General features: G+C 44.2%; 1 protein-coding gene across 6 annotated transcripts in view; it reads right to left on the reverse strand.

The window, feature by feature from the left end:
- dnah1 (dynein, axonemal, heavy chain 1) overlaps positions 1-26,566 on the reverse strand; it is a 510,234-nt gene that overhangs the window by 109,650 nt on the left and 374,018 nt on the right. For all 6 annotated transcript variants that reach the window (XM_078209369.1, XM_078209371.1, XM_078209370.1 and 3 more), the window contains 4 exons: positions 10,985-11,170; positions 5,189-5,380; positions 3,255-3,422; positions 888-1,079 (listed from right to left, as the gene is read on the reverse strand). In XM_078209369.1, the coding sequence (XP_078065495.1) occupies positions 888-1,079; positions 3,255-3,422; positions 5,189-5,380; positions 10,985-11,170 (738 nt within the window). The remainder of the gene's footprint in view (positions 1-887; positions 1,080-3,254; positions 3,423-5,188; positions 5,381-10,984; positions 11,171-26,566) is intronic.

Consider the following 26,566-nt stretch of genomic DNA (forward strand, 5'->3'; position numbering starts at 1 on the left):
AACAATACATTCTGGAATCAACCAGGGAACAGATAATTTTGGACTTGGCAATATCTAATAAATGGCAGAACAGGCTCAAGGGGCCAAATGGACTATTCCTTGTTCTTCTGTAGTTCTGGCAAAGAACTGCAGCAAGATGGATTTCTGAGTCCAGAATGATAGGAGTATTATCTTGCCTGACAGTAATTTTATAATATCAAGCTTACTTCAGGAGAAGATGTTCAAGAAATTCCTCAAAGTTTGGAGATGACAAAAGCACGAAGCACAAATGCAAGTTTCAGCAGGAGAGTTGGGCCGAGATAGGAGCTTCAAAAGGTAATGTTATAGAGATGAAAGTAGACGGCATTTATGATGGACAAGATATGACTTGGAAGCTGATCTCAGGTGACACAGGTCACAGATTGAGATTGAACTGGTTGAATCTGAGACAGTGGTTGGGAGGAAAAATAAAATAATGGCAAGTTTGTGGTGGGAGCCAGAGGTACAGTTTTAATATTTGCAATGTTTAGAAACGTTGGACAAACAGGTCTGACACCAGAAAGGGAATATCTTAATGAGAGCTGGGTGTTATCAACCTTTGCAAGGAACCTTTTGCATGTCTTTGGATGATGTCACCAAGAGGCAACATGCAGATGGGCCCATGAGGACTCCAATAGTGCAGATCTAGGTAAGGTGGCTTGCCTAGAGAAGCTTTGCAATGATTGGACCGGTTGAATACAATTAGATTGTTCAGCGCTGAAGCATTTTGCCACTTTAACATGCTGCATGTGGTTAATTTACATTCTCAAGAAGCTGAAGAACCGTTTCAGCACTGGACTTTGCCTATGTTTAGGGTAGAGTTCCTCACACTACTCAACGGGTGTAAAATAGAATTGTGCGCTTATTACCTTATCAGCTCTGATTAGTCTTTGCTCGCACTGCTCGCACTTATTTTCTAGTTCTTCTTTCTTTGTTACACAGTCCAGGTATTTTGCTTCAAGAGCAGCTATTCCAAGTTCCACATCTTCCAGGCGACCTTTTGCTTCCTCTAGAATCTTCTGAGTCGCATCCAGATCTTCCTGAGCTTCATGGAGAGCTTGCTGTGTAAAGAAGGTGAACAATTTATTACTAGTACACTATGCTTTACAATTGCACAAATCTTTTAGTAAAATATATGTCTCAGGTATTGTTGCAATATTGCAATTTATCTGGCCTCTTATCCTGCATACTCACTTTCCAAAAGTACGACCACTACCATCTAGAAGAACAAGAGCAGCAGATACCTGGGAACACCACCAACTGGAAGTACCCCTCCAAGTCACTCACTATCCTGACTTGGAAATATATGCCATTCCTTCACTGTCCTGGAACTCCCTCTTTAAGAACACTGGGGGTGTACCTACACCTCCAAGATTGCAGTGGTTCAAGAAGGCAGCTCATCTTCATCTTCCCAAGGCAATTAGGGATGGGCAATAAATGCTGCCTAGCCAGCAATGCCCACATCCCATTAATGAATAAAAAAATTGTTATGAAAACTATACTTACCCTCATTGAGAGCAGAAGTTGGGAACTTCAACTCCCAATGCTCTTTGGAGCTTTTGCGCACGCACAGACCAGGAGCAGGCTGCACATGAGCAATTCTGCATTCTTACATTTTTGGGCCCAGTGCACCTGTACAAGAAAAAAAGCGCAAAAGCCTGGGTCAGGTGACCGGGAACAGAACACCATCGATAGAGGACAAAAAAAGAGTCCCACAGAGGGGACAGGAACAACAAACATGTCCCAGTTCAGTTAAAAAGAGAGGATCGAAGAAGAAAGGCACCAAACAGAGAAAGGGCTGTGCATAGCAGACCTTAAATGAAGAGAGCTCAAAGAAAATCCTGGTAATTGAAGAGGGCTCAGGAAAAGATCCAAGAAGGCAGCCGAAGGTTGGTCACTAAATGCTGTGGGTTGCTGGGGCAAAGGTACCCCATTGGAGCAGTAGTGTGCTGCTTAGCAACTGAAGGGCTAAAGTTGTGCTTGTGAGTTGGAGTATATATTCAGGAATCCAAGAGATTAAAACTCTGTGAGGTGGATCATTGTTAAGGCCGTCCAGGTTGGAGTGACTTTTGGAGAGAATTCCCAAGTTAGAGCTTCGACGGAGAAGACTGGAGTCCCTTGTGAGAGAGACAGAGGGCAGGATTTTCTGGCCCCGCTCGCCCCAAAACCAGAAAACCCCACCCGAGGTCAACGGACCTTTGCATGGTCAGTCCCCTGCCTGCTACAGTTCCTGTGGCGGGTGGGACGGGAAATTTCCCCTCAGAGTTCCAGTGAGATTGAGGAGATTGTTACTGACGTCTGGGTGGGCTATTTAGAAATCCATGGACTCTATCTCGGATGCATCTGCCATTTCTTGCGTCAAGTGGTGTGTTCGACCACAGTTGGCTTGTTAATTCACATGTATTTCATACTTAAAATTGTTTTATTTTTCTGACCAGTTATAGTAAAGTTTATTTTTGTTTATTCAAAATCTTGGCATTTTGTGGCTTTATTCACTGAGCAAGCATTTTAAAGCTCAAACTTTATCTATTTTTAACAAAACATTATTGGACCCTAACGGATCACCAAAAAGTTGGGAATCTGATCTAGGATCATAACAATATGGTAGATAGAAAATAACAAAAAAACCTCACAAATCAATATTCCCATTCAAATTGACTTTCATTTAGCTACTTCAATATAAGGTATGTTTAAGGCAGGAATTGTTGTCAATTACAATTAACAGTGCAAATCCATCCCCTTATTATGTGAATGCTACACATTTTATAATCCACTGGCAACTCTGAGTGACTCTGAATGCACTGCTCAATGTATTATTGAGCCATATAAACAACTGAACTACTGAAATCAATCCCTGGTCTGTGTTGATAGCAGGTTTCAACTGGGGGCAGGATTTGGAGCATAACAACCATCCTCAGTTCCCCTAGATTAGGCTAGGCAGGGCAAAGAAGTCAGGTAAGATTTTCCCTTTTGATTACTACCAAATAACTCAATAAGCATTGGATTCAGATGGGATGGACTTGACTGTGAGGCTACTATTATCAAATAAGCTACCAACTCTAACTCTATCTGCATGCACTTGGATGAGACACCAGCCAAAAGGAGGCCAATGTTTTCAGAAGAGGAAAGATGTTGAAGGGGCAAGAATATAAAGCATTTATCTACTATCAGTTTATATTGAAGCCTGCCTGAAATATTTGGAGTACTGCTTTAAAATGATAAACAATGGTACATACCCTTTTAGGTTCCACAGCTTTAGCGATGAAATGGTACTTGTGCATGGCCCGAACCCACTGGCAAATGGAAGTACAGGCTTTTGAAACCTTGGCAATAGCAGCAGGCATGAAGTCGTCATTGTCAATGTATGGTTGGATCGATTTGATTACAGAATCAGGAATGTTATCCTGGTAAGATATAAGAATGCCTGACAGTTACAGATTATATCTATATGGAGAAACAGAGGTCTGGAAATTCACTGGGTTCTCCAGATCTCCTGTAGAAACAGTGACAACATCCATTTATGCGTTTTTTAGGCAGTGGAAGAAGGGAAACAATTGTTCTGTAATGGCAGGTGATTGTAAGACACACGGAATCTGAGGGCTGGAAAATTACATAAAACATACAGTGCAGAATTAAGCCATTTGGCCCAATTGGTCTGTGCTGGTGTTTATGCTCCATACGAGCTTCCTCCCACTTTACTTCAACTCATCTTATCAGCATAACTTTCAGTTTCTAACTTCTACATGCACTCGTCCAGCTTTTCTTTAAACGCGTCTATGCATTTAATTGTTCCTTATGGTCGTGAGTTCCACATTCTAATCATTCTGTGGATACTGAAGTTTCTCCTGAATTCAATACTGAATTTGTTGATGACTATATTATAATTATGGTAAAGTGGATATTGCTTTGATAGCTCAGGAGTGCCCATGGATTGGGATGAATGGACAACCTGTGTTATTTTTCTCATTCATCTATCCAGTATTCAATTTCTAATGCCAAAAAGAGTACTGAGTGAGGATTTGGCTGTAGTTCACACCCTATATCCCATAGGGACTTCTAACGATATATAAATGATAAAAATGTGGTGAAAAAAGGAGTGGAGCTTATTGCAGACTAAAAAGGGGATTACGCATCGAGGGAGGGGACATTAAATGAATAGTGTGCATTTGTCTTTAGCGTGGAGGAAGATGCTGCACAGGTCATGATGAAGAGGAGGTAATTCAGCACAGACATTATAAGTTGAATGGCCTCCTGTGCTGTAACAATTCTGTGATTTTGTGACTAAAGTCTGCTTTTAAATGGTTACATAAATCTTGTAAAAATATTGGGCAGCACGATGGCACAGTGATTATCACTGCTGCCTCACAGTGCCAGGGACCTAGGTTTGATTCCCGGCTTGGGTCACTGTCTGTGTGCAGTTTGCACATTCTCCCTGTGTCTGCGTGGGTTTCTTCTGGGTGCTCCGGTTTCCTCCCACAATCCAAAGATGTGCAGGTTAGGTGGATTGGCCATGCTAAATTCTCCCTTAATGTACCCAAACAGGCACCGGAGTGTGGCGACTAGGGGATTTTCACAGTAATTTCATTGCAGTCTGAATGTAAGCCTACTTGTGACTAATAAATAAATTTTATCTTTTATTTGTATGTTCCCTTTGACTTTAATGCACAATGGAAAATCCTAGTACCGGGCCGTCTCAATCATTTTGTCTACCAGATCCTGGGGCTATGATGTATGTAACTATGACATTAAAAGACACAGTTTGTTCCATTATATTTCTCTCCAGGTTGGCTCAATTCTACAGCAGAGCACTAAAAAACAAGGGCACATATCATCCCATAAATCACAGAAAACTCGTAATTACAATGACAGGGATTGCCTTTCCAATCACCACCCCACCAAGTTTTTATTCAAAGGCAATCATTGCTTCCACCAAGCTCAATGCGCATATATCAATGCTTCCTACCTGTGAATTCCACGTAGGTAGAATGTGGAATTTTGAAAGCACTCAAAGTGGGCTAAATTTAGTCTTTTTATTCAAGGTTTGCATCCGTTCCATTTTCCTGGATTATTTCCAGTTGGAAAATTTTGTTTTCCTGGTTGGAGAGTTAAGCTAAATTCAAGATGAAGACAGCAGAGCCAACTGTATAAAGAATAGGATGCAAACAATTACCTTATCATATTTGAACAAGCTCTCCAAGAACTTGGCTGGATCCTGCAAAAGCCCTTTTCCTGGTTCCCAATAGTCATCGATTTTAGTGCCTGGTTTTTCTCCTGCAACTTTCTTTGGCTTAATTCCCTTCATAATACAGACTGCTTCAATCACCAACTTCACACCAACAGGAGGATGCTGCATGCCTCGAACCTGTATGCACAGTACAAGTAAAATTATCATCACAGGCCCAAACTTTTGAAAACACGTTATCATTGTTTACAAAAGCAAAATGTCATAGATGCTGGGAACTTGGAATAAAAACAACAAATGCTGGGAAGGATGAAGGGTCATCAACCTGAAATGTTAAATGGATATTTAAATAACTGACCTGACAGCTCCACATACATTTCCTACTTGCCTGGGAATGCACTCTGGTAAAACCTGGAAGTGAGCAGGATCATGTCCAGATCATATCATATGCTGGCATTTAACTTTCCCTTCCCAAACCCATTTTCATCCTTGGCAATTAAATTTCTGCCCTTCAAGTTTAGTTCAAGAGGTTCCGATGGAACATTTAATCCAGAACATCCTAATCTAGAAGGTTCCCTTCCTGCCATTAACAGCAGTAGAAAGTGCATGAATGTATTTGATGCATCTTATTTTAAGATGGAAATAAGATCCAAATGTTTAGCCAGCTTAATGGTAAAGGGGAGGGATTTACAGAATCTATCTCCTGGGATAAATTTCTGCTCTAATATTATCACATCGGAATAACAATTGTTTAAATAATTTCAAGAATTACTTTATTGTTCCATTCACTTTAGAAGAATTTTTCTCAACCACACAGATAAGGAAGGTCCCAAGACTAGCTGATTTCAACTTGGGCTTGTTGAGGCCACTCCAAACAGTCCTGGAATAGGAACAATCAACTGTTCAGGACATGCAAGTATGTGGACACTCAGTATAGAACTAGACTTGGATAGTTTGCTGGCATTCGCTGCAAATACCTAAGTAAATTTCAGTCACTTGGGAAGGTTAACCATGATACTGCACCTTCACAGAGAGCAGTCAGTACCTCCAGAAGAGAAAGGAGAGAAATTGGAAAGAGAATTAGGGCGATTTTCTGCCAGTGTTCACCACAGGCAGAAATGGCGACGTCAGCGGAAAATCTCATGAGACCAGCTAAACGAGAATCTCAGCAACAAGATCTCATTCTGTGATTTTCCAAAATAGTTCCCCTATTAAGTTGGTGAGGTTTACAACAGGTATTAAAAAACATGAAGCAGCCGAGGGGAACCTGCCAGGGGTGCAAAGGTAAGTATAGCCCCGGGGAGAGTGGAATATGCCTGGGCAGGGGACAGTGCCAGGGGTGGGAACTCCAAAGGACGGCAAATCCCCTTATGTGTGGTGGGGAGATTTGCCCTGGTCCTTGTTGGAAGATTGCCCCACTGCTTGTGGGGGGTGTAATGCCACTGTGCTTGAGGGTGGGTTGTCCTGGTGTGAGAGAGGGTGATTGTCCCGTGGCATTAAGGGCGAGAGGTGAGGGAGGAATTACCCCAGTGAGTCGGTGGGAGGAGGAGGATTGCCCAGGTGCATGGGGAGATGGGGAAGTTGTCCAGGTGCTTGGGGGGGGGGGGGGGGGGCTGCTTTAATGCAGATCGGGGCACCCTTTAAAAAAGGCACCCTGATCTCTGGCTCTATCAGACCCTGCCTTGCCAGTGTGATGATGAAAACCACTCCCCCAGATTGTCTGTGCACAGAATGCCAAACAATTGGCGAGAAAACATGGCTGCAAGAGCTGCACCCCAGTTTTCTTACCTCAGTCAGCACTCTGTGCACAAAGTGCAAAATTCTGCCCAATATAAAATAAAGTTAAAATGATTTTAACTTCTGTTCTTTTATTTCCATTTTCCTGTTGCATAGTTTACACAGTATTGTTTCTGCGATGAATGACACCTTTGAAAAAGCTGTTGAAAGTACAATGAGCGCCAAATAAGAAGGAGCTGTATTACTATCAACAATAATATTGAGCTAGATTTTGCAGGTAGACCTGAAGTCCTGTCATGGGCCTAGAATCATTGTTGCTTGCAAAATTTGCAACTAGGCAGAAGCCATCTTATGGTGGCTGGTCAATTAACTGCCAGCAGGTTGGGGATTGACTAGTCAGGAAGCAGAGGTGACAGAACACTGCTGAAGGAATCTGTTAGTACTCTTTGAATATCTCTGCTGAATCGAACAACCTTGCTGCCATCAATGAATGGCCAGAAAATTCCAGTCCTTATCTTTCTGAAAATTCAAATATACCACATTCACTGGTTCTCCTTTATCAATGTTTCCAGTAACATCCTCAATGAACTCTTAACAAGTCTGTCAACCATGATTTCCCTTTCATAAATCGATGTTCACTCTGCCAAATCATGTAACTATTTTCCCAGTGTCTAGTTATCATATCCTTGAATGAAATTATAACATTTTCCATACAACTAACATAAAGTTAACAGATCTGTAGTTCTATGCTTAGTCTCTCCCTCGCTTCTTAATTAGTGTGGTTACATTTGCTACTTTCCAGTTTGCAGGAATCTTTCCAGGATCTATAGAATTTTGAAAGATAACAACTGACTATCGTTATAGCCATCTCCTTGAACACGCTGGGATGTAGCTCATAAGGTCCTTGGACCGAGGTCACAGAGGAGGTCAGCAGCCATGTGGTCATCTGTAGAGCCTGGCTACAGTGCCGCAAGCAGGTGAATTACCTTATTCATTTAGCGAAGGTGTATGTTCCATACCTTGGGGGCGATTCTCCCACCTCGCCGTGCTAATTTTGTAACGCAGCATGGTGGGAGAATCTCATATCTGGGCATGTGCAGGATTCGCACAGGCATTCCCGCCACACATGCATTTCCCAGCGCTGGATTTCTGGTGCTCTCTGATTCGCACTGGAAACCAGCGGGGACACCAGGTAAGTACTTTACATCTTATTTTAATGTCATTTTAATGTGATTAGCAGGCTGGGACTGAATTCTCCGGGCCCGCTAGCATCTCCCACCCCATCAGGAGTATTTCACTCCAGTGAAGTTCAGATTAGCTCCCCACTTTCGGGGAACTAGCGGCCTGACCCTGCTGGAGTGAAGGGGGGCAATCTTGGAGATTGGGCGGCAGGGGGTGGTGCCCCCAGGAATGGGCACCCTGGCAGTGCCCAAGGGGCAAAGTGCCCATGCCCAGAGGGCACCTTGGCACTGCCCACTGGGCATCAGAAAGTGCCAAGGGTGTGGGGCTTATGGGGGCAGGGCCTGGTGGGGTCAGGGCTTAGGGGCAATCAGTGGGGCTGGGGGGTCCTGCTGCCCCTCTGCATGGGGATTGATGGGGGCAAGAAGGTCAGCGATCGGGGTGGGCTGAGGAGGTGGTCGGAACTGCTGGGGGTGATGAATCTCTTTTGGGGGGAGCTGGAGATCAGGGCAGGCTGGGGAGTGCCTGCTGTGGGGGGGGAAGGGGTTCTGCGGAGGAAGGGGGTGGGGGGTGCTGGAAATCGGGGCAGTCTGGGGGGTCGAGGCCAGCTCAGGAATGGTTGGGGGGGGGCCACGATGTGGGGGTCTTGGGCTGGCCAGTGATCGAGCAGGTCATCAAACGCAGAGGCTGACAGCTTGGGGGCCACTGCGCATGCCCACTGATTTCAGTTTCTCCAGTGTGAATAGGCCCATCCCCTTGAAATGCAATGATAAATTTGTGGCTGGTGGCCTCTGCATTGCACAGAGTGTGGGAGATTCTCGTGTGAACTCTCACTGATTGCCCCCCTTCACTCCAGCAGGGTCAGGCCGCTAGTTCCCCGAAAGTGGGGAGCTAGTCTGAACCTCACTGGAGTGAAAAACTCCTGATGGGGTGGGAGATGCTAGCGGGCCCGGAGAATTCAGTCCCAGCCTGCTAATCACATTAAAATGACATTAAAATAAGATGTAAAGTACTTACCTGGTGTCCCCGCTGGTTTCCAGTGCGAATCAGAGAGCGCCAGAAATCCAGCGCTGGGAAGTGCATGTGTGGCGGGAAAGCCTGTGCGAATCCTGCGCATGCCCAGACATGAGATTCTCCCACCATGCTGCGTTACAAAATTAGTACAGCGAGGTGGGAGAATTGCCCCCAAGGTATGGAACATTCACCTTCGCTAAATGAATAAGGTAATTCACCTGCTTGCGGCACTGTAGCCAGGCTCTACAGTTGACCACATGGCTGCTGACCTCCTCTGTGACCTCGGTCCAAGCGTGAATACTCGAGTTTTCCCACAAATTCAATACTTAGATTTTTTTTGGGAGAATTCCACCTCATGTTTCCCTTAGAGGCTATGTGGCACATGTGAGAGAAATGTACCTGGAAAGGGAACATCCATCTGTTCAGGAGCAGTGGGGTCAGATAGTAGCATATGCTGTCAGTGGCATGACTGCATCTAGGTCAATGGACACTTCATCAGTGTTAACTGGAGCAAGATTGCTCCAAAGTTGTCACATGCAGGAGACATGTGCCTCAGCATGGACAGCTGGTTTGCTACCAGTTTAGACGCTGTGCATGTCTTTGTCAAACATTCTTCATGTTTCTTCTGAAGGAATATAAATCCTATAATGCAAAGGAAAGGGCCCAGACTGGTTAATAGGGTCTCCTTCTCAGTTTTCCTGACATCAATGGAATAGGGGACTTTGGGATTGGTTGGGGAGGATATCAAGGCACTGAAGCTCCTTTGTTCCTATGCACTTCTGGAAAATTCAAAATATCTCTTAAAATTGATTTCAAGTGGCAATTAACTGCCTTGATTACCTTCTCACCACACCGAGGCATGTTGTTCTCCCAGCATGTCATCTTCCCCTGGATGTGACATGAAGATGCTGGACTTCCCATACAACATCATTTGTCATGATATTCCCCATTGTTCCCCCTTCCCTGCCTCCAAGCCTGTCCTCAAAAGACTCAGAAAATTCCACACTTTGTAATAATATTAGGCAAAATCTCATAAAATGCACAAGACAAGATCAGAAAGACAGGGGGAGATCTGATGGAAATTGATCTAGCCACACTCACATATCACCTTTGGAATTGTTTTCAGGTTGGGGATAATGGACTGCGTGGGAAATACACAAAGGGGAAAACAATATGCTGGAGGAAGTGGATGTGGCTATTGAAGGAAATGAAGCAGAGCTGAGCCTGGGTGAGGATTGTGGCACAGTTCCTGGTTTCCATTACCACGGTTCTTCCCAGAGGAGTCACAATGGATTTTTTTTGTCCTGGACTTTGGATAGCTCTCTTGGTGAAGAGAATAGAGTAGCTATTGAGAAGATGTTGCAGGAGGAAGAATACTACCTAACAGGTAAAAACATCCACAAGGCAGCTGGTTTGATCACTGAGGGAGAAAATATCTGTGAAAGGTGACTTGACATGTATAGTAAATGGAGATCCATTTATTAATATTTAATGTACTACATTTCAAATAAACTTTAACCCTAAAAATAGAGGTTAATCTGCTTCATCCATGGATGTTAGTTACACATTAATTGTGTAGGTGAAGGACAGTAACTGGAAGACTGACATGTACAAAATAAATAGACACAGAATGAAATTGTGGTCATTGGGTTAGTGATTGTCCACATACCTCATAAATGTCCATAAAAATGTGTAGGGATAGGCTCCAAGTTCTAGCCTTCACCAACTGGCTTTCTGGATGATAACAATTACTCATTTGTTTTGCATGACTAGGTACATGATCCCTAAAAGCTATAGGAAAAATCTACAGAGCAAATTGGAAATAACTGGAAAGAAAAATGCCAGGAGGTTCACCTCTGTAACGTCGTTTTTGTTCAGGGACTTCAGACTGGCTAAAGCTGCATCCAAAGCAGGGAGTGCCTCATCTAAATCTTTTTGAGCATCATCAGCAATTGACTGGGCTAGATGTGCCTTTACTGAGGCCTTTGCTTCCTCTTCACTGACCGCCTTCTGTGTTTCCTGTGCAATAGCAGTATCAACCTGGAACACAGGAAGCCTATAAGCAACTGCACACAAGTAACCAAAGCTTTTACAGTCATGAATATCAGTAAATATAGGCCTTATCTGCAACTTGCCATTATTTTCACAAAAAAGTCAATAAAATTCTCGACATCGGTAGCACCAGTATGCAATCAATGCAATTAAACATTGAGTATCTACTGGTTTGTACATTTATCTACTAGTTTGTACAATGTAGAAAATGAACTAATCAACATAGCAATCACATTAATATGAATACTGTTTACTTTGAAGAGAAACAATGAAGTCATTACAGCATCTGTTATTGTTGCAATAGTGAGATTCAGTATTGCACTTTCACTTCAAGTAGATTCGGTCAAGAGGAGCTCATTGGTGCATGATCCTTTAAAGACTTTAAAAGGTTTCTGCAGTAGATCTGTGAATGTCATCTAAAACTTATCCCTCTTTTTGCACTTTAAGCAATTCAGGACCACTGTTGCTGTGTCAAATTGCGGAACTTTCTTCCTCACAACACTATGAACCTACACCATGAGGGCTGCAGTGGTTCAAGAGGTGGCTCGCCATCACTTTCTCGAGGGTATTTAGAGATGGACAATAAATGCTGGTCGAACCATTGGTGCCCACATCCTGTGAAAGAATTTTTTAAAAACTGTTTAATGCTCCTGGTCCATTCCTCAGTTATGTTTGAGCAAGCAGTTGGGAAGGGTGAGTGTGAGTTTTAACTTCATCGATGCAGCAGAAACTGGGTTAGAATCCTAGCATTATGGAATTATGTCCTGTTGCTATTTTTCCATTGATTTCATAGGTGACTGTGGTACCCTTCTGACTCAGGCAGGAGCCTCATGAATACATTTAAACCAGGATCCTGTGACCTGCCGAGAACCCCCAAAGCTATTTAAGGTCTTACTGTGCGGCTGCTGGGACACTCTTATGAATAAAACTCAACATTCGGTGCAGAAGAATCAGAGGCTCTTCAAGTTAAGTGAAAAGCTTATTTTTGTGGGGCTAGACTGCCACTCTGAGTTCAATTCCAATTCTACAACCACAAATCTCCCTGAACCACCATGCTGCTAGCTGAGTGACCACAAAAACTCTGCTTGATATTGTGCCAGCTCAAAGCTGGAGAATTGCACTGGGGCATCCATTTGGGATAGACAGTATAGTGGCTTCAGGTTAATGATACTCAACCCTCAAAATGGGCTGGATCTCCCACTGTGATATAGCACATCTCCATCACTGCCTCAACCCATCCGCTGCTGAAACCATCATCCACGTTTTTGTTACTTCCAGACTTGACCATTTCAATGTTCTCTTAGCCAACAGCCTAACTTCCAACCTCTAAACTTAATCCCATCAAAATTTCTGCTACTGGTAACCTAACTTGCAGCAAATTCTGTTCACCCATCACTCCTGTGTTTGCTGACCTATACTGGCTCCCAGTCCACTAAGGTTCGGATTTAAAATGATTATCCTTGTACTGAAACCTCTCAATATCTGTAAATTCCTCCAGCTCTACAACACTCCATGAATTCTGTTCTCCTATTCTAACCTCACTGTGCATCTCATATTTTAATCACTCCACCATTGGTAGCAATGCCTTCAACTGCCTAGTCCTAAGCTGTAAAATTCCATCCCTAAACCCTCTCCTACCTGCTCTTGTAGCCACTGTAGTCCAGTTCAGCTTCTGGTCAATGGTAACCCCCAGGAGTAGGGGATTAAGCAATGGTCATTGCCTGGAATTTGTGTGGCATGAATGTTATTTGTCGCTTGTCAGCTCAAGCTTGGATATTATTCAGGTCATGCTGCATTTGTAGATGGACTATTTTCCTGCGAAGCCTTGGGGACATTTTACTATGTTAAAGGTACTCTATAAATGCCCTATTTCATCGCTGATGTTAACATTTGTAGCAGGGGATACAGACTATTAAAACAAGTAGATTAGTTTAAATTAGGGACGACTGTGTGCCTTATATATATAAAAGTTATAACAGTGTGCCTCAGTTATATATCATACGAAGATATTGGGGGCGATTCTCAAAACAAATTCCAAGTGCTGAATTGGTGGGAAAAATGGTGTAATTCACGATTGTTTTTCAGTGGGAGTTCACACTCGAATCTCCTGCACTGTGTGTGCTGCAGATGCCACAATCGCGAATATCATTAAAAGTTTGGCGGGGGGGGGGGGGGGCCTATTCACGCCACATGTGCAGTGGTCCCAATCTGTCAGCCTGCACTGCTGCCCACTCCCCCATGGCCTGATCGCGGCCTGCACAATCATTCCTAGGCCAGCCCCAACACCCTTCGGTCCTGGAACGCCCCGATCTCCAGCACCCCCCCAGCAGTGAGATTCTCCCCCCAGTCCCCCTACCCCGGCAGGCCCTCCCCACATGGGAGGAAGATCCCCCACTGAGGCAGACCACCCCCCAGACCCGATCATTGTCCTCCCTCCTGCCTCGATCACTTCCCATGCAGAGTGGCAGTTGGACCCCCCCAACCGATCGCCCCTAAGCCCTGCCCACAAAAGGCCCCACCCCCTGGCACTGCCCGATGCCAGGTGGGTAGTGCCAAGGTGCCTCTTGGGCCTGGGTACTTTGCCCCTTGGGCAGTGCCAGGTGGCACAGGCTGGCAGTGCCAGTGTGCCCATACCCAGGATGGCACTACCCCCCCACCGCCCAACCCCTGGGGGGCCCCGATTTCCCCCCCTTCACTCTAGCGGGGTCTCCCGCTAGTTCTTCGAAAGTGTGGAGCTACTCGAAACCCTGCCAGAGTGAAATACTCCTGGCGAGGTGGGAGATGCTATCGGGCCCGGAGAATTCAGTCCCGGGCCCAATAATCACATTTAAATTACATTACAAATAGATTAAAATCACTTATCTGGTGTTCCCACTGGTTTCCAGTGTGGTCCCGACTGCGCCTGCTCTCCGGCGGTGAGAGATGCGCATGTGTTGTGAACGCATGCGCGGATCCTACGAATCAGCACGTCACCCAAACTAACCCACCAAAAAAATAGCGGGTTGGAATGGGAGAATCGCCCCCATTGTCTGTATAAGCACATATATAATCATTTTTGAACAAGTATTATAGTTAAACTATATTTTGGTATTTTCTTGTTAGCTTTGGCCGACAGGCAATTTACCCCTTGGCATAATGGGAAATAAGTTTAATTAGACAGACCACATACTTTTGGAACAATGAAGTATTGAGCGTATTCCCTATTATCGGGGGCAGGCCAAGCAGCTACAGGCAACCAAGGTTATTGAAAATGAATAGAAGGAATCAGCTTTTAGCTGTAATGAATAGCTGCAATTCACTGGGGACAGAAAACAAACCAAAGAAGATGACTCTCTTCTAGTTCTCAGGACTGCAAGTGTTAGAGGTGACCCTTGAACCTACCGGATTTGCGTAGGTAAGGTTACTAGGCAATGGGGGAAAGAATCTCTGGGTTCGGTTGACCAATGAATTTCTAATTCTGTTGACAGGTAGAATGCCATTCACACCCTTTATTCTCTCTGTGGACAGCTATTAGCAGTCTTTTCCCCTGGTTTCTGTGGCTATGACTCATCTTTCATTCCCTCACCCTGTAGTATAAATATCTCCCACTTTCTATGCCTTTTAGCTTTGACAAAAGGTCATGTGGACTCGAAACGTCAGCTCTTTTCTCTCCTTACAGATGCTGCCAGACCTGCTGAGATTTTCCAACATTTTCTCTTTTGGTCCCAGTTTACCCAATCTCTCCTCATAGCTAATACCCTCCTTACCAGGCAACATCCTGGTAAACCTTTTCTGGACTCTCTCCAAAGCCTCCACATCCTTCTGGTAGTGTGGTGACCAGAATTGGACACAGTATTCCAAATGTGGCCGAACCAACATTTTATATAACTATAACATAATTTGCCAACTTTTATACTCGATGCCCCATCCGATGAAGGCAAACATGCCATATGCTTTCTTCACCACCTTTTCCATTTGTGCTGCCACTTCTAAGGATCTGGGGACCTGCATAGCCAGATCTTTCTGTGTGTCTATGCTCCTGATGGTTCTGTCATTTATTTTATAGTTCCCACCTGAATTGGACCTACCAAAATGCACACCTCGCATTTGTCTGGATTAAATTCCATCTGCCATTTCTCCGCCCAATTTTCCAGCCTATCTATATCCTGCTGTATTCTCTGACAATCTTCATCATTATCCACAACTTCAGCAATCTTAGTATCGTCCGCAAACTTGCGAATCAGACCAGCTATGTTTTCTTCCAAGTCATTTATATATATTACATACAGCAGAAGTCCCAGCACTGATCCCTGCTGAACACCAATATTTACAGACCTCCATTCAGACAAATACCCTTCCACCGCTACCCTCTGTCTTCTCTGGCCAAGCCAGTTCTGAATCCATCTAGCTAGTTCACCCCTGATCCTGTGTGATTTAATCTTTTGCACCAGCCTGCCATGAGGGACTAAAGGCTTTACTAAAGTCCATGTAGACAACATCCACAGCCCTTCCTCGTCAATCACTTTTGTCACCTCCTCAAAATACTCAATTAAATTAGTGAGGCATGACCTCCCTCCTACTAAACCATGCTGTCTGTTGCTAATAAGACCATTCAGTTCCAAATGTGTATAGATCCTATCTCTAAGAATCTTTTCCAACAATTTCACTATCACTGACATCAAGCATACTGGCCTATAATTACCCGGGTTATCCTTGCTATCCTTTTTAAATAATGGGAGAACATTGGCCAATGAGGAAACAAAGATTTCTGTTAGAGGCCCAGCAAGTCTCCCTCAGTAATCTGGGATAGATGTCACCTGGCCCTGGGGATTTGTCTACCTTAATGCTTTTTAATACACCTAACACTTCCTCCCTCGTAATAATGACTTGTTCTAAAGGGTTTACATATCCCCCTGAGATACCACCAATCAATGTGTCCCTCTCCTTTGTGAATACCGATGCAAAGTATTCATTAAGGATCTCACCCACTTCCTTTGGTTCTATGCATAATTTCCCTCTTTTGTCCTTGAGTGGACCAACTCTTTCTCTAGCTACCCTTTTGTTCCTAATATCTGTATAAAGTGCCTTGGGATTCTCCTTAATCCGGACTGCCAAGGACATTTCGTGACTCATTTTTGCCCTCCTAACTTCCTGTTTGAGCTCTTTTCTACTTTCTCTGTATTCTTCAAGTGCTTCATCTGTTCTTAGTTGCCTAGACCTCCTGTATGCATCCTTTTTCTTTTTTACTAGACTTGCAATTTCCCTGGTCATCCATGGTTCCCAAATCCTGCCTTTCCTGTCCTTTTTTTTCAGAGACACATACCTGTCCTACACTCCGATCAACTGCTCCTTAAAAGACTCCCACATGCCAAATAAGAAGTAGCAAGGTGGTACAGTGGTTAGCATTGTTGCCTCACAGCTCCAGGGATCTGGGTTCAATTCCCGACTTGGGTCACTGTGTGGAGTTTGCATATTCTCCCCGTGTCTACGTGAGTTTCCTCTGGGTGCTCTGGTTTCCTCCCACAGTCCAAAGATGCGCGGGATAGGTTGATTGGCTATGCTAAATTGCCCCTTAGTGTCCTGGGATATCTATGTTAGAGGGATTAGCAGGGTAAATACGTGGGGTTAGAGGGATAGGGCCTGGGTGGGATTGTTTTCGGTGCAGACTTAATGGTCCAAATGGCTTCCTTCTGCACTGTAAGGTTTCTATGATTCTTTCTATGAAATGTGGATTTACCCTCAAACAGCCTCTCCCAAACAACAGCCTCCAAATCCTGCCTAATCTGGCTGTGGTTAGCCTTCCCCCAATTTAGCACTTTAACCCTAGGACAACATTCGTCCTTTTCCATGAGTATTCAAAAGCTTACGGAATTGTGGTCACTGTTTTCCTGATAGCCAGAATAATCATGGTTGCTTGCTTCTGTACCCTCTCATAGGCAATAATATTGTTGTGATTGAGAGGCAAGCAGGGCACACAGTGCCCCAAATGGAACGGCATCAGTCTGGTGCACAAACAAGTCAACTCTTTTCTGGTTAGGTTCCACTTTTAACAAAACAAAAATTCCTTAAATTTAGAGACCATAAAATTGGTGCCAAACATTTATCTTGATTCTTTTGCAAATTGTTTTTGAATTCACCTGTTTAAAAGCCAGACATCACCCAATCAAGGAAAAGCTGTCTTTATGCTGGTTTGACATTTGTTAAGCAACTAATAAACTTTTTTAATTGGCAGAAATGACAAAACTGTCCTCAAACCATTTGAGGGGCGGCAGGCAAGAATACTGAAGAAAGCAATGTCAGGACAAACACTTTGGGAAGCTGGATATATTGCCCAGTTTACCCAATTGATAAGAGTGTTGTAGTAGCATCTATCTACGTAAATGTATCACCAGTGTCTTTTAGTGGTTTGCATATGCACAAGTGACGTTTTCAGCACTGCAGATTTTGTCAGGATTTTGGGTCTGCAAGAGAGTGTTCTGCAAACAAGACCTGTGTACTATTTGCTCCTGTTTTTGTCGTTCCTACTGTTGCTGAGTTATTGCTGCTTGTCAATTTTGCTATTATATAAAAAAGATTGTTTTCTTGACAACTTGTTCAACTACCTTTACTATGGGTTCAAGTTACCATATCTTTTGTCGATGAGGAAGAAATGGTGAAGATAAAAACATTTTTTTTCGATGTTATGTGTGGCAACATGAGGTTGTGTACAGTAAGTAGCTAGTTTGCATCATGAGCAGTGGTCGAGCACTAGAATCAGCAGGATCGTGAGTTTTATTTGGCAGGATATTAAATTAACAGCACCATGGCTTTGCAGCCAACAGCAAGTTTGATGAGAGAAGCAAGGTCTGGGCTGAATATGTGGAGAGTTTTCAACACTTTTTAGCAAATGGAATAGCAGATGAGGCGAAGCAATGGTCAATGTGTGCATGTGGGGCAAAGACCTACAAATTGATGAGGAATCTGGTCACACCATGGAAGCCAGGGGATTTGCAGATTTAGTTGCATTTGTTCAAAATCACCACAGTCCAAAGCCTCTCCAAAGATTCAAGTTGCATAGTCATTTTCAGAAGGCAGATCAATCGGTAGCTAACTTTATGGCAGAATAATGCCAGCTCTCAAAACATTGTGAGCTTGAAGCAGTATTGGAAGATATGCTCAGAGATAGATTAGTCTGCAGCATTAATGAAGACAGTATAAAGTGTTGGTTGTTAGGTGAAGCCACACTGACTTTTAAGAAGGCTCTAGAAATTTTGCATGGCATGGAAACGGCTGCCGGTAATGTCACTTCTCCTCACTTTTTTAAGCTCAGACCAGTGCCTTACTCCATGAAAAGTAAAGTGGAGGAGGAGTTGAAATGGCTGCAAAGGCTTAGAACATAGAACATTACAACGCAGTACAGGCCCTTCGGCCCTCGATGTTGCGCCGACCAGTGAAACCAATCTAAAGCCCCTCTAATCTACACTATTCCAATATCATCCATATGTTTATCCAATAACCATTTGAATGCTCTTAATGTTGATGAGTCCACTACTGCTGCAGGCAGGGCATTCCACGTTCTTACTACTCTCTGAGTAAAGAACCTACCTCTAACATCTGTCCTATATCTCTCACCCCTCAATTTAAAGCTATGTCCCCTCGTGTTAGCCATCACCATCCGAGGAAAAAGGCTCTCATTATCCATCCTATCTAATTCTCTGATCATCTTGTATGCCTTTATTAAGTCACCTCTTAACCTTCTTCTCTCTAACGAAAACAACCTCAAGTCCCTCAGCCTTTCCTCATACGATTTTCCCACCATACCAGGCAACATCCTGGTAAATCTCCTCTGCACCCTTTCCAACACTTCCACATCTTTCCTATAATGCGGCGACCAGAATTGTACGCAATATTCCAAGTGTGGCTGCACCAGAGTTTTGTACAGTTGCAGCATGACCTCCTGGCTCCGAAACTCAATCCCTCTACCAATAAAAGCTAACACACCGTACGCCTTCTTAACAACCCTATCAACCTGGGTGCCAACTTTCAGGGATCTATGCACATGGACACCCAGATCCCTCTGTTCATCCACACTACCAAGTATCTTACCATTAGCCCAGTACTCTGTATTCCTGTTACTCCTTCCAAAATGAATCACCTCACACTTTTCCGCATTAAACTCCATTTGCCACCTCTCAGCCCAGCTCTGCAGCTTATCTATGTCCCTCTGTAACCTGTCACTTCCCTCCGCACTGTCTACAACTCCACCGACTTTAGTGTCATCTGCAAATTTACTAATCCATCCTTCTACGCCCTCATCCAGGTCATTAATAAAAATGACAAACAGCAGTGGCCCCAAAACAGATCCTTACGGTACACCACTAGTAACTGAACTCCAGGATGAATATTTCCCATCAACCACCAACCTCTGTTTTCTTACAGCTAGCCAATTCCTGATCCAAACCACTAAATCACCCTCAATCCCATGAGTCCGTATTTTCTGCCAAAGCTTACCATGGGGAACCTTATCAAACACTTTGCTGAAATCCATATACACCACATCAACCGCTTTACCCTCATCCACCTCTTTGGTCACCTTCTCAAAGAACTCAATAAGGTTTGTGAGGCACGACCTACCCTTCACAAAACCGTGCTGACTATCCCTAATCAAATTATTCCTTTCTAGGTGATTATAAATCCTATCTCTTATAATCCTTTCCAAAACTTTGCCCACAACAGAAGTAAGGCTCACCGGTCTAAAATTACCAGGGTTGTCCCTACTCCCCTTCTTGAACAAGGGGACAACATTTTCTATCCTCCAGTCTTCTGGCACTGTTCCTGTAGACAATGATCAAAGGCAAAGGCTCTGCAATCTCCTCTCTAGCCTCCCAGAGAATCCTAGGATAAATCCCATCCGGCCCAGGGGACTTATCTATTTTTACCCTTTCCAGAATTGCTAACACCTCCTCCTTACGAACCTCAATCCCGTCCAGTCCAACAGCCTGCATCTCAGTACTCCCCTCGACAACACTGTCCCTCTCCTGTGTGAATACCGATGAAAAATATTCATTTAGGGCCTCTCCTATCTCTTCAGCCTCCATGCACAACTTCCCACTCCTGTCCTTGACTGGCCCTAATCTTACCCTAATCATTCTTTTACTCCTGACATACCTATAGAAAGCTTTAGGGTTTTCCTTGATCCTACCTGCCAAAGACTTCTCATGTCCCCTCCTGGTTCTTCTTAACTCTTTCTTTAGGTCCTTCCTGGCTAACTTGTAACTCTCAAGTGCCCTAACTGAGCCTTCACGTCTCATCTTAACATAAGTCTCCTTCTTCCTCTTCACAAGAGATTCAACCTCCTTAGTAAACCACGAATCCCTCACATGACTGCTTCCTCCCTGCCTGACAGGTACATATTTATCAAGGACGCGTAGTAGCTGTTCCTTTAACAAGTTCCACATTACAATTGTGCCCATCCCCTGCAATTTCCTTCCCCAACCTATGCCACCTAAATCTCGCCTAATCGCATCATAATTTCCTTTCCCCCAGCTATAACTCTTGCCCTTTGGTATATACCTATCCTTTTCCATTGCTAAGGTAAACGTAATCGAATTGTGATCACTGTCACCAAAGTGCTCACCTACCTCCAAATCTAACACCTGGCCTGGTTCATTACCCAGTACCAAATCCAATGTGGCCTCGCCTCTTGTTGGTCTATCTACATACTGTGTCAGGAAGCCTTCCAGCACACATTGGACAAAAACTGACCCCTCTAAAGTACTTGAACTATAGCTTTTCCAGTCAATATTTGTAAAGTTAAAGTCCCCCAGAACAACTACCCTGTTACTTTCGCTCCTATCCAGAATCATCTTTGCAATCTTTTCCTCTACATCTCTGGAACTTTTCGGAGGTCTATAAAAAACTCCCAACAGGGTGACCTCTCCTTTCCTGTTTCTAACCTCAGCCCAAACTACCTCAGTAGACGAGTCCTCATCAAATGTCCTTTCTGCCACCGTAATACTGTCCTTGACTAACAATGCCACACCTCCCCCTCTTTTACCACCTTCCCTGAACTTACTGAAACATCAGAACCCTGGAACCTGCAACAACCATTCCTGTCCCTGCTCTATCCATGCTTGGAATCATTGACCTTTGTTTTCTTGTTTGGCAGCACCAATTGTTCCTGTCCTTAAAAATGATGGTACAGTGCGCAAATGTGGAGATTATAACCTCAACATTAAGCGGGTTTCCAAATTTAGATGCTCATCCATTAACTAGGGTGGAAGATCTGTTTTCAACTCTTACTGGAGGCATGACGTTCTCAAAACTTGACATAAGCCATGCCTATTGACAACTCTTGCTAGATGGTCACTCTAAGCAGTATATTAAATTGACACGCATAAAGTTCTGTTCAGGTACAGTCATTTAGTTTTGAGGTGTCTTCCAGTCTGGCAATTTTTTGAACAATAATAGACAACCTGTTAGAAGGCATTCCTCACGTAGCAGTCTACTTGGATGGCATGGTGGTACAGTGGTTAGCATTGCTGCCTCGCAGCACCAGGGACCCGGGTTCAATTCTGGCCTCGGGCTACTGTTTGTGTGGAATTTGCACATTCTCCCTGTGTATGTGAGAGTTTCCTCCGGGTGCTCGGGTTTCCTCCCACAGTCCAAAGATGTGCGGGTTAGGTTAATTGGCTGCGCTAAATTGCTCCTTAGTGTCAAGGGGACTAACAGAGTAAATATGGGTTACAGGGATAGGGCCTGGGTGGGATTGTTGTCGGTGCAGACTCGATGGGCCAAATGGCCTCCTTCTGCACTGAAGAAATTCTATACTTGGATGACATCTTGATCACGGAGAAGACTGAGGAGGAGCACCTCAGCAATCTGGATCAGGTATTAAAAAGGTTTTCAGAGGTGGGACTGTGTCTGAAGCAGAGCAAGTGCATTTTCCAGGCACAAAGCGTGGAGTATCTAGGTTATAAAATCATAGCACAAGGCTCATCTCTTGTGGGAGGGAAAGTTCAAGCTATTAAGGAAGCTCTGGGTCCAAGGAATGTGTCAAAGATCAATACATTTTTGGGCCTGGTGAACATTTTGCCAAATCTTTCAACTGTTGTGGCACTCTGTATATACCAGTGGTTTCCAGTGCTTATGATATTGCACAGTGGTGTGCTGTGAGTGCTAGTGCGCCGCAGCCACTAGCACTTCCACACAGCGCTCTTGCATCAAACTACCCGACGAGCCCAAATGTCACTGCAGGATCCCTTCACCTGGGATGCAGTCACGCCAGTTATTTCTCGCCAGACACAGAAACTTCTCTCCAAAGGAGTACCTAAAAGTCAGAAGGAAGTGATGGCTGCAGTTTGTGGTGTGAGGCTATGGGGTTTTGTGCAGGTGCTAGTTTTGTCTCTACCTGGTTGGAGAGGGGGGGTGGAATGGGATCCTGGCATGTGAGAGAGTTGATAGGACCAGCCGAGGCTGTTGCCATGGAACCGTCCCCAAGTGCGCTTGTGCCATGGTCGACCCTGCGGTGGGGGGTGGGGGTTAGAAGAGGGCCAAAAGCAGGGACTTGCTGCATGTTGGATTACAGGCTGCCATCAGAAAGTAATGTTGGTGAGATGGCCAAATCCTCAATAGAGAAGATACCCAGCGAGAAGTTGCGGCTGTTCCTCTGCTTCTTGGGAGTCTTCATTTGTTATTTTTACTACAGGATATGACCAGGAAAAACTTACAGCCTCATCTCCCCTCTCCACCACCCTATCCCATAACCCTACATATATACCATGGCTAATGCATCTAACCTAGACATCTTGGGATATTAAGGGGCAATTTAGCACAGCTTTGGACTGTGGGAGGAAACCGGAGTACTCGGAGGAAACCCACGCAGACATGGGGAGAATGTGCAAACTTCACAAGGTTGACAGTGTTGCACTTAGACATCATAAATTGAAAAATAAATGTTTCAGTGTAAGAGTGACAGTAAAACTTCATGTTGATACTATCCCCCACTCAAGTGCCCACAACAATCTGTAAAGTATGTTGTCATTATCTAATATTAAATATATTGCTATCATTTGGCACACAAGGATATGTAACAGAGTTACAGAGTGTAATACAAAATGATCTTAATGTAAACCATGTGTCATTAAAGGAGAGCAAATAACTGATGTGTCTTATTAAAGACTATGAAATTAAATTCGCTTCTCATAATTATAAGCATGTACAATGCAGTACAATAAACTAACTTTGATCTTCAGATTTGACACTTGTTAAATTTAAGGTTGTTTTCATATAGTGTGGGCACCAGTTACATTACAGTGCAACAATGACCAGAATTCTCTGATCTCGCTTGCCCTGCCACTGCTGCCAGTGAGAATGGAGAATTTGGTGCTCAGCTAAAACTTCATTCACTGTAGCAGGACCAGAGAATCTCAGCCACAGGCGAAGTCAGAGAATTCTGCCCAATATTTTTTTCTTGTTTTCTGGTTGGGATTGATTGTCATATCTTCATGCCTAATACCTATCAGCATTTTAACTGGAATGATTGTAGCACCTCCCACAGCCCAAAGATCTGTATGTAAGGGAGATTGGCCATGCTAGATTGGCTCTTAGTGTCCAAACGTGTGTAGGTTCAATGGATTAAAAAGCCATGGTAAGTGCATGGGGTTATGGAGTTAAGGGTGGGCCTAGGCAAGATGCTCTTTTGGAGAGTTGGTACAGACACAATGGGCCAAAAGGCCTCCTTCTGCACTGTAGGGATTCTATGGTTCTATGATATCCAGTACTAGATGAGCAGAAATTGCCTCCAATTGAATACTGAGAAGACTAAAGCCTTTGGGCGGAGAATTGAGTGGGAGCTGGTGTAAAATCATGTCGCAATTCTCCCAGTGGTGAGTTGGTCTTCCTGCTGGCTGGTATTGTGAAAGTAATTTGCATTATTTGCATCACATAAATGCTTATTAAAAAAAGCTGCCCGACAGCATCCCATCAGGCCTTTCAATTTTGCATCATGCCAGCGTGAAATTACGTTGGTCTAAAGCCCGAATGTTAAAGAGTGGTGGGCGTAAGAGTCAGTTGGCAAGAGACTTTGAGGTGAGTGCAACAAAGCCTTTCTGCCATAGTGTTGCACTGCTCCTGATTCACTGCACACCATTCTGCCAGGGCGGACTGGTTACTGCCCTCCATCTCCATGCGAGCAGGGTTTTATGGACAGCACCATGCTGCTGGATCTACGGACTCTCCTGTGCCACCTATCTCATCGGTAGTGCCTGGGTTTGAGGAGTAAAGAGGTCTCCTTCTCCCTGGTGCCACACACCACAGTCTATCTGTTTTATGGGACTCGTGCAGCAATTTCAAACAACAAATGTTTGAAGTTTGACCAGAAATGGAGTGCAGGGTGAGGCCAGCGGAATGATGGCCTGATAAGGACAAGGGGGCAATGTGAAAGGAATGTTGTGCAAAGGGTTGGGAGGAATAGTGACAGCTCATGATGGCAGGCAGAGGGGCATAGAGTTGGATAAAGAAGATGAACAATGGAAGGCAGATGGAAGACTGAGGGGAGGGAGGGAAGCTGGACCCCAACAAGGCTGTATGAAAAGCTCACAAACAAGGGGGGTCAAAGAAAACCACTTTGTTTACTGCAAGGGGATACATGAAGATTCCAGATGTGGTCGGTAGAGGTTCAAGTGGGACATGGGAACTTTGTAGGTGATTGGCTGAGGGGAAGGGTGATTGAAATGAGGAACAGACTTCTTCTTGAGGCTGCTATCCATTTTCGTCTAGGTTTCTGATATCCAGCATGATCTGGTGAAGACAGATGGCTAGAGAGAGTGATATAAAGTGCGCTGGAGTGGTGTTTCAATATGGCACTGGGACCTTTGACTTCACCAACTGATGGTGGACGATGAATTAGCTGCTGGCCCACCTGGACATTCGGAGGGGAACTCACCTGTGCATTATTAATGAGGTTCCAAGTGCAGAATCTGACATGGGTTCCTGCCATTCTGGCCAGCAGAAAAGGCTGCCAGAACCGGGTCTGATTGGCTTTCCTCTGGGTGCTCTGGTTTCCTCTCACAGTCTGAAAGATGGCTGGTTAGGTGTATTGGTCCTGCTAAATTCCCCCTCAATGAACCCAAACAAGCAGCGGAGAGTGGCAACTAGGGGATTTTCATGGTAACTTCATTGCAGTGTTAATGTAAGCCTACTTGTGACACTAAATAAACTGTAAATAAACTTTAAACTTTAAAGAAATATTAGGAGGGGGGGTGACTAAAAGTTTCGCCAAAGAGGTAGACTTTTATCAGGATCTCAAAAAATGAGGGATGCAACGAGTTGAATTCCAATTGTGGGAGAAATGATGGAGGTTGTAAAAGAAACATAAAATGGAGGAATGGAGGGTTGGAGAATTTAGATATGGTAAGGGACTGTAATGACTTCAATGAGGCCCATGAAGTTGGCCTCTTGGAGTACGAGTTCCCTGATTAAAGTCATACTTGCCTGTCCAACCAGGGAGCCTGCCTTGTATATAAATATGTCAGATCCACTGACACTCCTGATTTGGACTTGTGCCTGAAGCACTCTAGGGCGGGATTTTACGGCCTCATTTGAGCAAGACCAGAAATCCCCATCCGAGGTCAACAGACATTCCCGTTCTCCATCCCTCGCCCACTCTGATTCCATGGCGGGCGAGGCGGTAGAATTCCAGCGTTGGGGTAGAATAGAGTTTGTAAATAAAGGGAATCTGGTGAAGGGTCACCGACCTCTGAGGAGTTATTTCAGGGACAAGACATAAAATTTAAAATTTGGAGGACTAGGATCAAACATATATTGAGGACAGGAATGAGGGTGAGCAGGGCATGTGGGATAAGATATGGGCAACCCAGTTTTTGATAAACAATAGTTTATATTCACAAAACTCTCACAGGTTGCCGATGGGAGTTCTGGCACCAGGATCAAAGTTTTCTCAAAAATCAAAATGATCCAAATTTGGTGAATCTTTGACACACCCCCTAATCTATTGGAATTCTTTGAGGATGTAATTAGTAGAGTTGACCGAGGAGAACTAGTGGATCTGGTTTATTTAGACTTTCAGAAGGCTTTCGACAAGGTCTCACATAATGGACTACTATGTAAAGTTAAAGCACATGGGCTTGTAGGTAATGTCTTGAGATGGATAGAAACCTGGTTCGCAGATAGGAAGCAAAGAGTTAGTATAACTGGGTCTTTTTCTGATTGCTAGTCAGTGTCTAGTGGGGTTCCGCGTGGATCTGTGCTCAGACCCCAACTGTTGACATTATATATTAATGATTTGGAAGAGGGAACTGAATGTATTATCTCCAAATTTGCAGATGATACAAAGTTGCGTGGGAGGGTGAGCTGTGAGGAGGTTGCAGAGATGCTTCAGCATGATTTGGACAGGCTGAGTGTTGG

Source organism: Mustelus asterias, chromosome 3 (assembly GCF_964213995.1).
Source record: "Mustelus asterias chromosome 3, sMusAst1.hap1.1, whole genome shotgun sequence".
Lineage (NCBI taxonomy): Eukaryota > Metazoa > Chordata > Chondrichthyes > Carcharhiniformes > Triakidae > Mustelus > Mustelus asterias.